General features: G+C 38.4%; 1 protein-coding gene across 1 annotated transcript in view; it reads left to right on the top strand.

Annotated features, from left to right (window-relative positions):
- Window positions 1-12,888, top strand: part of CFAP43 (cilia and flagella associated protein 43) — a 123,181-nt gene that overhangs the window by 49,073 nt on the left and 61,220 nt on the right. The window contains exons 10-12 of the mRNA XM_004370115.2: window positions 3,298-3,378; window positions 9,594-9,742; window positions 10,824-10,927. Coding sequence (XP_004370172.1) covers window positions 3,298-3,378; window positions 9,594-9,742; window positions 10,824-10,927 — 334 coding nt within the window. The remainder of the gene's footprint in view (window positions 1-3,297; window positions 3,379-9,593; window positions 9,743-10,823; window positions 10,928-12,888) is intronic.

Raw genomic sequence — 12,888 nt, 5'->3', positions numbered from 1 at the left:
ACCAGGAGCTCCTTGGAAACCCTATGGGGCAGTTCTACTCTGTCCTGTAGGGTCGCTACGAGTTGGAATCGACTCGACGGCAATGGGTTTGGTTTTTTTTTAATCTAGAGAGTGATTCCTCTTTCCCCTCCCCTGCCCATCCCTGATAACCACCAATGAACATTGTTTTCTCTCTGAATAACTATTGCCTTTTTATAAAAGTGAGATCATACTGTTATAGAGAAAAACTTGAATGCTGTTTCAAGTTAAAACAGAGAGGTTTATTAAGAGTTTAAAACAATTGCAATTGGAGAACCTCATAGCTTATTGAAAATGGAACTAGGTAGTCCTGGGGCAGTTTTGTTATAAAAGTATTCTTATGGAGTAAACAGAGGAACCAGACCGTAGGGAGGGCAATTACAGGATAACCAATGAATATTGTAATAATCACACTCTGATTGATTACTGATTATTAATAGTATAGTTAGTGATTACAGATAGTTTCACAGGTTGCTTAGATCATGGTCACAAGATGCTTACATGTATTTTCTTTGTCTATCTTGCAAAATTATCTTGTTGGCAACGGTACCCAGATAGCACTCTTCCTGGCTATATGTATTCTGAGGCATGCAGATGGTCACTTGGTTAAGACCCCTCCGGGTATGTAGTTTCACATCCTGGTTTTGACCACCGAGGAAAAAGATGTTTTTCTCAAAAAACATAGCTGTGAGTCTAGAAATCCAGATTAAAATTAGCATGGTCAGCATACTATGCCTCTGTCTCACTGACTGCACTGAAAGTTTTCTTTTCCTGAGATAATACAGTTATTTGTCCTTTTGTGATTGACTTATTTCATTCAGCATAATGTCCTCCAGATTCATCCACATTATAAGATGTTCAGGAACTGATCAGTAGAGTCTTTATGGCTGTGTAGTATTCCATTGTATGTACATACTGTTTTATTTATCCATTCATCCATTGATGGGCACTTAGTTTGTTTCCATCTTTTTTGCTATTGTGAATAGTTGTGCAAGGACATGGTGTGCATATGTCTGTTCATGTCACTTTTATTAGATCTCTAGGGTTTACCTAGGAGTGGTATTGCTGGATCATAAGGTAGTTCTATTTCTAGTTTTTTGAGGTAGCACTATACTCTTTTCTATAGTGCATATACCATTTTAGAATCCCACCAGCAGTGGATAAGGGTTCAGGGACATTCTGTTTTAAACACGTTCATTGCTAATGAGTCATTGAGACTCACGAAAGTATTAGTATTTACCCCATTTCAGTGAGACACAGATGCATCTGAATATGAAAATGAAATAATGCCATACACCAAACATGATTCAGTCTACTTGAAGAAAAACACTCTCTACATTGAGAAATGATATACTTCTTTTTTGGTGTTCTACTGTTCACCTTTTATTGCTCTCAGGAAATATAGTTTAATTTTCATGTGATTTATCAACACGTCTATTAAGATTTTAGGATTCTATAAAATAAAATAATACATAGGTTTGGAATAGGTGACACTTAAGGTCTCTTCAAATCTTGATTATATGATTAAATGACTGTTCTTCCAAATGTTCTCTGATAAGAATTATGTCTATTCTCATAGTTATTTCAATTCTGTAAAAACTCCATGCAAGATGATCATGTTTAGGAATTAAATACTCGACCCATATTTTCATCTTATCTACTGTCTAGTATCAAAACGAAAACAAAAAGTCAAAACAGAACAAAAAAACTTAAATTCTATCACATTTCAGTTACTTTAAGTTGCTTTCAGTCTTGATCCAGTGAAAGAGTAAAAGTAATAAAAATTATGAATATCTTGCAATTTCCTATTTTAGGTTTTTTCACTAGGTAATAATCCCATTGAATTTCCAAATGGTAGTTATGTTTTATAAAGTTTTATAAAGTCCCCATGAACACTGAATTAGTGAATACTGAACCATTGCTTCTGGGGGAAATACAGAGTAAGTTTACTGTGAGTCTCTGGTCACAACATTTATGTCAGCCGATCAATGCATAACCTTGTTTTATGTGTGTTTCTGTTTAAAGGCATCTTATTTAATATATATTGTTGATTCACTAACATTGAACTCATGGCCAACAGTGCTATAACTCATGCCTAAATGAAGCTTATCTAACACATGTATTTTCTCTCTAAGGCACATTACAGCCTTCTTGCATTTAGGAACACTAGACAGCACTTCAGCACTATGCTTAGGGGCCGTTTTAAACAAAGAAATTACAAACAATGAGCACAAAAATTCAGAAAATTTGGCATTAAATAGACCGTGAAAAGGACACTTGTTTACAGTCTGAGAACTGAAACAAGAAGGCAGAGTATCACCTTGTTTGACTTCAGTTGGAAATGTGTGTGTCAGGAGACTCAAAGTTTGTGCCACTCTGCACATGTCTGCAAATGACCATAAAAGTGCCATGAATATAGATTTGGGGGTTACAAATAAATTTTAACAAGTAGGCAAATTCACAGAAATGGAACCCACGAATAATGAAGATTGACTGTAAGTTTAATCTCAAGTATGTGACCCAGAAAAATCTTTATTTTACTTTTCTAATCATAATTAGTTATTATTTAATGTGTATTAAAGATAATAATTAATATTTGTTAAGTAAGAAATATTGATACTGAAATTGTAATAATTTATGTTTCACATAAGCAAAATGAAATTTTATACTAAATCATCAGAGAAGTTGACATACTATAGAGGGATGTTACCTGAATAGGGTCTGTGCCCTGGCGCAATCGAGCCAATGAAATGTGCTCCAAGTCAGAACGAGTGAGAAAGTTTTATTTTAGGAGGTGTCCACCACCAGGGTTCCGACAGCAACACAGGCTGTCTCTATGGAGTCCCGAAAGGCATTTTTATGTTAGAGTTTATATATGATTTTTTCAAAGGTTAGAAGTGTTGTTATTCATTACAAGGTAATTGCAAGAGACTCTTTATCATACTAAAAAGATACCTGCCAGACATTTTTTTTATCAGGCTAAGATATACATATCTGACATCTGGGCTCACTCTAATCTTCCTGTGGGCGGTCGTAAGCCACAGGTGGCTGGACAGAGCAAAACAAAGTCATTAACAAAGGTATGCGAAAAGGAGAAGGCAAAGAAAAAAGAAAAAAAATCTTATAGGTTCATTATGGAGTTAGTTATGTCAAGCTCTCAGTGGCTGATTTTGAAAAGGAGAAAACATGCTGGAGAGTGTTAGGGTTACAGGGATTTAGAACATGCTTCCATAGAGGAGTCTTTTTTTCAAATTAGAATTTTTTTCATCATTGTTGTAGACACTGACAAGTTCAGGGGACGTTGGTGTTTGGTTGTTGGAGAATGGTTCTCCTGTCAGCAGTATTTCTCTTAATACCCCGGTAAGTGTGCCCAATTAATTGTTTGTTTTTCTTAATGTTCTATTCTAATCCAGTCTACTTTTTCATATTTACATGACAATATCTGTGGAAATACTTGTTACAGAAACTGTACTGCATTTTTACCTTATAGATTCAGAGTAATTCCTGTGTGTCAAGAATATTCCACAGCCTAGAGGATGGAACATAGCATACTATATTGGTATATAGGAAAGGATAAGTTTTTCTGTGACAGCAGTTAATTCTGAAGTCCTTGTGGCTTATATCTCACTCATGCTATAAATTCATTGTGAATTAGCAGGGGTCTTCTGCTCCATACAGTCTCTCAGGGAGCCTGGCTGATGGATGCTCCACCAGTTTACTGTAACTGCACTATCCAGAACTCATGGTTTCCTCAGTGCCATGGCATGGGAAGGGAGTGCTGGAGGGTCTTGAATCAGCAATTAAGTAAGTCACCTCAGAAGTGACACATTTCATTGGCCATAACTATAAAGTATAGAACTCAGATGTGGCTCAATCCAGCAGCTCAAATGATTTTACCAAGGATCGTTTTTTCTTGCTGTCTCTATACTGTGCCTTTAGTTTCATCTTAGGCTTCATTTAGTGGTACCCAGGCTACCACAGGTGCTAGATTCGCATCACATTGTCAGGGGAAGAAAGCCTCCTACAATAGGAAGAGGAAGAGAAAAGAAGTTTCTACTGTCCAAAAGGTCTAGTAACTATCTTCTAATGCCTCAATAACATCCCTGAACTAATCACTATAGACAGGAAGACAAGAAATGCTAATTAGCTTAGCTCATCCCTCTAAATGGGGTCAGATCTATTCCTTGCTCTTGGAAAGTGAGTAGCTAAAGCAAAAGGAAGAAATGATGAAGTAAAAGCTGAACAGAAGATTTCAAAGGGTGGCTCGAGAAGACAGAGTAAAGTATCATAATGTCATGTGCAAAGAGCTGGAGATAGAAAACCAAAAGAGAAGAACATGCTTGGCATTTCTCAAGCTGAAAGAATTGAAGAAAAATTCAAGCCTAGAGTTGGAATATTGAAGGATTCTACAGGGAAAATATTGAACGATGCAGGAAACACAAAAAGAAGATGGAAGGAATACACAGAGTCACTATACCAAAAAGAATTGGTCGACATTCAGCTGTTTCAGGAGGTAGCATATGATCATGAACCGATGGTACTGAAGGAAGAAGTCCAAGCTGCACTGAAGGCATTGGCAAAAGACAAGGCACTGAAAATACCACTGGGGAAGAACTGCTTCCTCAAAGTAGAGTTGACCTTAATGATGTGGATGGAGTCAAGCTTTCGGGACCTTCATTTGCTGATGTGGCATGACTCAAAATGAGAAGAAACAGCTGCAAACATCCACTAATAATAGGAACGTGGAATGTATGAAGTATGAATCTAGGAAAATTGGAAGTCAATGAAATGGAACACATAACGATCGATATCCTAGTGAGCTGAAAGAGACTGGTATTGGCCATTTTGAATTGGACAATCATATGGTCTACTATGCTGAGAATGACAAATTGAAGAGGAATGGCATTGCATTCATTGTCAAAAAGAACATTTCAAGATCTATCCTGAAGTACAACGCTGTCAGTGATAGGATAATATCCATACGCCTACAAGGAAGACAAGTTAATACGATTATTATTCAAATTTATGCACAAACCACTAAGGCCAAAGATGAAGAAATTCATTTTTACCAGTTTCTGCAGTCTGAAATTCATCAAACATGCAATCAAGATGCATTGATAATTACTGGTGATTGGAATGCAAAAGTTGGAAACAAAGAAGTAGGATTGGTAGTTGGGAAATATAACTTTGGTGATAGAATCGATGCCAGAGATCTCATGATAGAATTTTGCAAGACAAATGACTTCTTCATTGCAAATATGTTTTTTCAACAACATAAATGGCTACTATACACGTTGACCTCGCCAGACAGAATACACAGTAATCAAATCAACTACATCTGTGGAAAGAGACAATCAAGAAACTCAATATCACCAGTCAGAACAAGGCCAGGGGCCGACTGTGGAACAGACCATCAATTGCTCCTGTGTAAATTCAAGTTGAAGCTGAAGAAAATTAGAGCAAGTCCACAGGAGCCAAAATACGACCTTGAGTATATCCCACCTGAATTTAGAGACAATCTCAGGAATAGGTTTGACACATTGGACACTAATGCCCGAAGACCAGATGAGTAGTGGAATGACATCAAGGACATCATACATAAAGAAAGCAAGAGGTCATTAAAAAGAAAGGAAAGAAAGACCAAAATGGATGTCAGAAGAAACTCTGAAACTTGCTCTTGAATGTACAGTAGCTAAAGCGAAAGGAAGAAATGATGGAGTGAAAGAGCTGAACAGAAGATTTCAAAGGGCGGATGGAGAAGACCAAGTAAAGTATTATAATGAAATGTGCAAAGATCTGGAGTTAGAAAACCACAGGGTGGAACACGCTCAGCATTTTTTCAAGTTAAGAGAACTGAAGAAAAAACTCAAGCCTCAAGTTGCAATACTGAAGGATTCTACAGGGAAAATATTGAATGACGCAGAAAGCATCAAAAGAAGATGGAAGGAATACACAGTCACTGTACCAAGAAGAATTGGCCAGTGTTCAACCATTTCAAGAGGTAGCATATGAACAAGAACCAATGGTACTGAAGGAAGACGTCCAAGCTGCACTGAAGGCATTGGCAAAAAAAAGGCTCCAGGAATTGATGGAATACCAATTGAGATATTTCAAAAAACAGAGGCAACGCTGGAGTTGCTTGCTTGTCTATGCCAAGAAATTTGGAGGACAGCTACCTGGCCAACTGATTGGAAGAGATCCATATTTGTGCCCATTTCAAAGAAAGGTGATCCAACAGAATGTGGAAATTATCGAACAATATCATTAATATCACGAAAAAGTAAAATTGTGCTGAAAATCATTCAAAAGCAATTGCAGCAGTACATTGACAGGGAACTGCCAGAAAATTCAAGCCAAATTGCCAGAAGAGGACGCTGAACGAGGGATATCATTGCTGATGTGAGATGGATCCTGGCTGAAAGCAGAGAATACCAGAAGGATGTTTACTTGTGTTTTATTGACGATGCAAAGGCATTCAACTGTGTGGATCATGACAAATTATGGATAGATAACATTGCGAAGAATGGGAATCCCAGAACACTAAATTGTGTTCATGCCGAACCTGTACATAGACCAAGAGGCAGCTATTCGAACAGAATGAAACTACTTGGTTTAAAGTCAGGAAAGGTGTGCGTCAGGGTTGCATCCTTTCACCGTATTTATTCAATCTATGTGCTCAGCAAATAATCAGAGAAGCTGGACTATATGAAGAAGAATGTGGCATCAGGATTGGAGGAAGACTCATTAACAACCTACGATATGAAGATGACACAACCTTGCTTGCTAAAAGTGAAGAGGCCTTGAAGCACTTAGTGATGAAGATCAAAGACTACAACCTTCGGTATGGATTGCACCTCAACGTAAAGAACACAAAAACCCTCACAACTAGACCAATAAATAATATCATGATAAACAGAGAAAAGATTGAAGTAGTCAAGGACTTCATTTTACTTGGATCTGCAGTCAATGCTCATGGAAGCAGCAGTCAAAAAATCAAACAACGCATTGCTTTGGCAAATCTGCTGCAAAAGACCTCTTTAAAGTGTTAAAAAGCAAAGATGTCACTTTGAGGACTAAGGTATGCCTGACCCAAGCCATGGTATTTTCAGTCGCCTTGTATGCATGTGAAAACTGGATAATGAATAAGGAAGACTGAAAAAGAATTGATGCCTTTGAAATATGGTGTTGGTGAAGAGTATTGAATATACCACGGAGTGCCAGAAGAACGGACAAATCTGTCTTGGGAGCAGTACAGCTGGAATGCTCTTGGAAGTGAGGATGGTAAGACTTCGTCTCATGTACTTTGGACATGTTATCAGGAGGGACCAGTCCCTGGAAAAGGACATCATGCTTGGTGTCTCAGTCATCTAGTGTTGCTACAACAGAAGTACCACAAGTGGATGGCTTTAACAAAGATAAATTCATTTTTTCACAGTAAAGTAGGCTAAAAGTCCAAATTCAGGGTGTCAGCTCCAGGGGAAGGCTTTCTCTCTCTGTCGGCCTTCCCATCAGTCTTCCCCTGGGCTAGGAGCTTCTTCGCACAGGGACCCTGGGTCCAAAGGACGCGCTGTGCTCCTGGCACTGCTTTCTTGGTGGTATGAGGTCCCCTGTCTCTCTGCTCACTTCTCTCTTTTATATCTCAAGAGATTGCCTCAGGACACAATCCAATCTTGTAGATTGAGTCCTGCCTTACTAACACAACTGCCACCCATCCTCCCTCATTAACATGATAGAGGCAGGATTTACAACATATAGGAAAATCACACAATACCAGGAATAGTGGCCCAGCCAAACTGATACACACATTTTTTGGAGGACATAATTCAATCCATGACACTTGGTAAAGTAGACAGTGAGTGAAAATGAGGAAGACCCTCAAGGAGATGGACTGATACAGTGGCTGCAGCAATGGGCTCAAGCATAACAACGATTTTGAGGATGGCACAGGACAAGGGAGTGTTTTGTTCTGTTGTACATAGGGTCACTATGAGTCGGAACAGACTCGATGACAATAACAGCAACAAATACATGGTCCCGTATTATAGTTATTTTCTTAAGTCTTCCTCAGTCAAACCAGCATGATTGGATCCATCATTTTCCAGTAGATGAATGCTGGTTTTAAAAATCACTAACATTCTATTAAAAATGTCCAGAAAGGCTAAGAATTTATTTTAAATTTCTTATATTATGGGTCATTATTATTGGCATAGTAATTTCACAGTCATTTAGATATAATCATTTCATAATTATATATAATATATATATATATATATATATACATACACACGTATATGTATATATTTTGAGGTATAGCTTTATATTTCATTTATTGATAGGTTGAAGTGTTTATTTCAAGATCTGCCTTTTACTATATTTATGTTGAAGTCCTATTTATTTTCATTTTGATAACTCATTTTTTTTTACTTAAGCAATGCTATTATGTCTCCACCCTACATCTTGTGTCTACCTTTCATCCTGTATCCATCCATCTTGTCCCCACCCTCCATCTTGTAGCCACCTGCCGTCTTGTCTCCACCTTCCAATTTGTCTCCACCTTCTATCCTCATCTTGTCTCCACTTGCCATCTTGTCTCCACCCCACATCTTGTCTCCATCCACCATCTTATCTCCACTCTCCATCTTGTCTCCATCTACCATCTTATCTCCACACTCCATCTTGTCTCCATCCTTTGTCTTATACTCACCCACCTTCTTGTCTTTACTCTCCTTCTTGTATCCACCTTCCATCCTGTATCAACCGTCCATCTTGCGTCTACCCTCCATCTAGTCTCCATCCTCCATCTAGTCTCTATCCTCCATCTTGTCTACATCCTCCATCCTGTATCCCTCCAACTTGACTCCACCCTTCTTTTTGCTTCCACCTTTCATCTTGTCTCCATGCTTCATCTTGTTTACATCCTCCCCCTTGACTCCATACTCATTTTGTCTCCACCCTCCATCATGTCTCCACCTTCCATCTAGTACCGACCTTTCATCCTATATCCACCCTCCATCTTGTCTCTACCTGCCATCCTCCATCTTGTGTCCCTCTTCCATCTTGTCTCCACACCCTGTCTTGAACCCACCCTTCAACTTTTATCTACCCTCTATATTATCTCCATCCTCCATCTTGTCCCTATCTTGTCTTCACCTTCCATTCTCCATCCTGTATCCATCCTCCGTCTTGTCTCCATCCTCTATCCTGTTTGATAACTGATTTTTAATAGACTTTATTTTTTTACATAAATTTTAGGCTTACAGAAAATTATAAAGTATACAGAAGTCCCATATGCCTCTCTCCCCCTGCACATGGTTTCTTCTGTTGTTAATCTGTTTATATTTTTATCATTCCAATTTTGGGATAAAAGAATAAGATGTACAGATTTCTGTGATTTATTTTGCAGTCGATTAGCTCAGGAATGTGGAGTTTATCATTTTTAATACCACACAACACTTGCCACTCCTCTCATTCTGCAAGCTTTTCAGAAAAATTGCAGAATTTTTTTGTAGGTGGGGGCGATGGGCAGGCTTCATTCTCTGGTACAGACTAAGTGTTTGGGGGTTTATTTTAAACAGTCGACAGTTCTGGCTTGCTCTCCCTCCTCACACTCTGCTGCCGTGGGGACCGTGGGTGGCTCAGTCCACTTCCTCAATGTTGCTGACGTCAAGTCCCCTCGGGAAGTTCACAAGGCCTTTCTTTCCAAAGCTTCCGTGCAGGATGTTATGTAAGTACTGACGCTCCTGACAGCTACTTGGCCCAGTCTGTCTGTTGAGAATTCCAGTAAGGCCATAATTTCTTTTAATTTCAACATTCAAAAAGTACAAAAGGGTGAAAAGTCACCTGCCTCTGTCCCTCCCTCCACCCTCAGTTCCCTGGAGACAGCTTGTTACCAATATCTAGTGTCTCCTTCCAGAGATGCTTACCAACAAGCTAATAGATATGTATTTTTTACGCAAATAATGCGGGCGTGTCTGCATCCTACATTTTTTTGCCAACTGTGCTCTCCCCACCCCCCAGTTATTTTTGTAAGCATGCTATGCTAATTTTTTTCTTTTTTACTTTATCATAATAGTAGGTTTTCTTAAGAACTGACATTTGTGCCATGCACTACACTTTGAGGTGCTCTCATACATTGTAGCTTTTTGAATGTGATCTGTGCAACATCAGCCGAAAGATATTAGGTTTGTCCAGACTAGATAAATAGAAGAATTCAAGTTCAAAGAGGTTAAGCAAAGCCTTTGCCCCAGATTTCACAGCTAGTGTGGAGGAGCTAGGTTTTTGCCTCCCTGCTGTCCTTGCCAAGCGCTGCTGCCTCAAGCTCAGCTCTATTTATCAGCCTCTAGCATTCCCCCCTGGTCTTCTATATTATATTTTCTGGTACCTCTTCTTTCCACTTTTTCTAATTTGATGAAGTTGTAGAAATGTTTCATTACATTTTTCCAGGTGCCAGACATGGGATGCTGAAATGTCACAGCTATTGCTAATTCAAGAATTGCTTATTTCCAATTGAAATATTGAGAAAGCTCTACTGATGTACTCATTCACTTATGGCCAAACAGTTTGCCCATCTTTACTGAATCTTCTGTGTTTTTATAATTTGCACTTTGGAAACAGCATTAGCCCAGAGTGTAATGACTGCCTTTCTCTGTAATCATTTAACTTTTATAAAGTCAGATCATATTAAAAATCATAAACCATAGAAAAATTGGCTTTGAATATATCTCCATGTGATCATTTATTAAACTTGATTATCATCGTACTAGCGAAGCAGGTAGAATCTGATCATCAGATTCCTTCTTTTGTAGTTATGACCAGCGAGGAATATATCTGTTAGCTGGAACATCAGAAGGATACATCTTTGTTATCAATGCCAAGCCGTCAAGCTCATTTCAGATTCTTGGATACACAGGTACTATATTGAACATTTATTAATTAAAAAATTTAGTCAATTTATTCCGAAGAGTTTAAGGTTGTGAAGATGAGACTATAGTGAAACAATTATAGCACATTTTCTAAAATAAGAAACATTTAAATAACTGTTAAAAGTTGTTTAGGAGAATTTTCACATCAGATTCAGAGACATTTGGAGTATTAGAGTCATTTGCTTGGGACATAGTTGATGCAAAATAAAATTTTCTTAACCCAATTAATGATTTAATTAAGGAAATGATTGAACGTTTCTAATGTTATTATAAGGGTAAGTTATGTTGGGTTCTCTGTGGAATATTTTTCTAATAGAAATATCAAAAGCAAGTCTTACTGCAGGCATCTGTAATGTTTCCTGCTTTAATAAAATGATACCCAGATTTTTCAGTAATGTACAACCTAATGTCCAGGTAAACCAGAGATCTGGTGGAGGAGATAGCACTTAGGTGATAAATGATAAGAACTAATACTTTTGTCTCTGGCTTTAAGTACCAAATATATTTTTGTATATATTTCCCCCAAATATGTTTTTAAATCCATTAATTGATTTGTAAAAATTATTGTTTGCCTAAAACTAAACCCGTTGCCATCAGGTTGATTCCGACTCATAGTAACCCTTTAGGACAGAGTAGAACTGCCCTATAGGGTTTCCAAGGAGCAGCTGGTGGATTCTAACTGCAGACATTTTGGTTAGCAGCCGAGCTCTTAACCGCTGTACCACCAGGGCTCTAACACTGTATGCTTACTAGGTACAAAATGCAGAACCTAGGCCCTGTGCCAGGCTGAAGAGACCAAGGAGATAATTTAGTAGGAGAGGAATAGCAGAATGCTGTGTAGGCCCAGAGGATGAAGCAATTAATTCTGCCTAGTGTGAGGAAGGGAGTGGAGGTGTAGGGGAGGGGAACAGGAGGGAGGCACAGAGGATTGGATTGAGGGAAAGTTTTCCAAAGGCTTAAGTGGCTGCTTGATAAATTTTTGTAGGTGGAGAATGGGGCATATTAGTATTCCAGCTACAGATAAAAGTCTGAGCAAAGGCACTTGGAATGGTTAAGAAGTCTGGTATAACAGGTAAATGGAAGGGTTTACTAGAAGTTGACCCACAATGCAGTTGGCAGTGCAGTCTGAAGAATGAAAAGAGGCCTTGAATATCATTCCAGGGAGTCTGGAATTTGTTCTGTGGAACATCATGAGAAGATTTCAAGTTGGGACTGGCATGATTTGACTTGGCTTTTAGAGGATGACTATGGTACCGGTGTGAAGGATGGACTAGAAAGGCAAGAAAATAGAATAAAAAAGATAAATTAGGAAGCTATTGTGGTAGCCCAAGCAAAACATGATAAGCATAATAGTAGCCAACATTTATTGGGGAATTTGTTACCATGTGATAGCCAGTGTTCTAAACACTTGATGTAGTAACTCATTGAACTCTTACAGACAACCTTTATTGAGGTAGATACTAGTATTATCCTCATTTTACAGATGAGGCAACTGAGGCACAGTGAGGTTAAGTACTTGTCCAAGGTCACATGGCTAGATAGTTGTAGAGCCAGTACTCAGACTCAGGAAGTCTGACTTTAGGACACATGGTCTTATCCACAATGCACAAACCCATGTAATAGTCATGGAAAAGGAAAGGAGAGGATAACTGTGAGTGACAGAATCTGTAGGACTTGGCATCAGATTATATGTGAAAGAGACTCCTTTCACATATAATCTGATGAGTCATCAGTGACTCCTAAATTTCCAGCCTGGGTGCTGAAAGTTTGTGATGCCATCAATTGAAATAAATCTTGAGGAAAAGAAAGTTATGAAGGTTGGGTGATAAGGTGAGATAATAAACTGTGTAGGTTTGAAGCCAACAGGCTCTTCATTTGGAGATATTTAGCATAAACTGGGAAATTTAGATTTGTAGTTCAAGACTTAATGATAGAATTCTGATCTAGA

This window comes from Trichechus manatus, unplaced genomic scaffold (genome assembly GCF_000243295.1).
Source record: "Trichechus manatus latirostris isolate Lorelei unplaced genomic scaffold, TriManLat1.0 scaffold00007, whole genome shotgun sequence".
NCBI lineage: Eukaryota > Metazoa > Chordata > Mammalia > Sirenia > Trichechidae > Trichechus > Trichechus manatus.
This window is presented reverse-complemented; position numbering and strand designations above follow the sequence as displayed.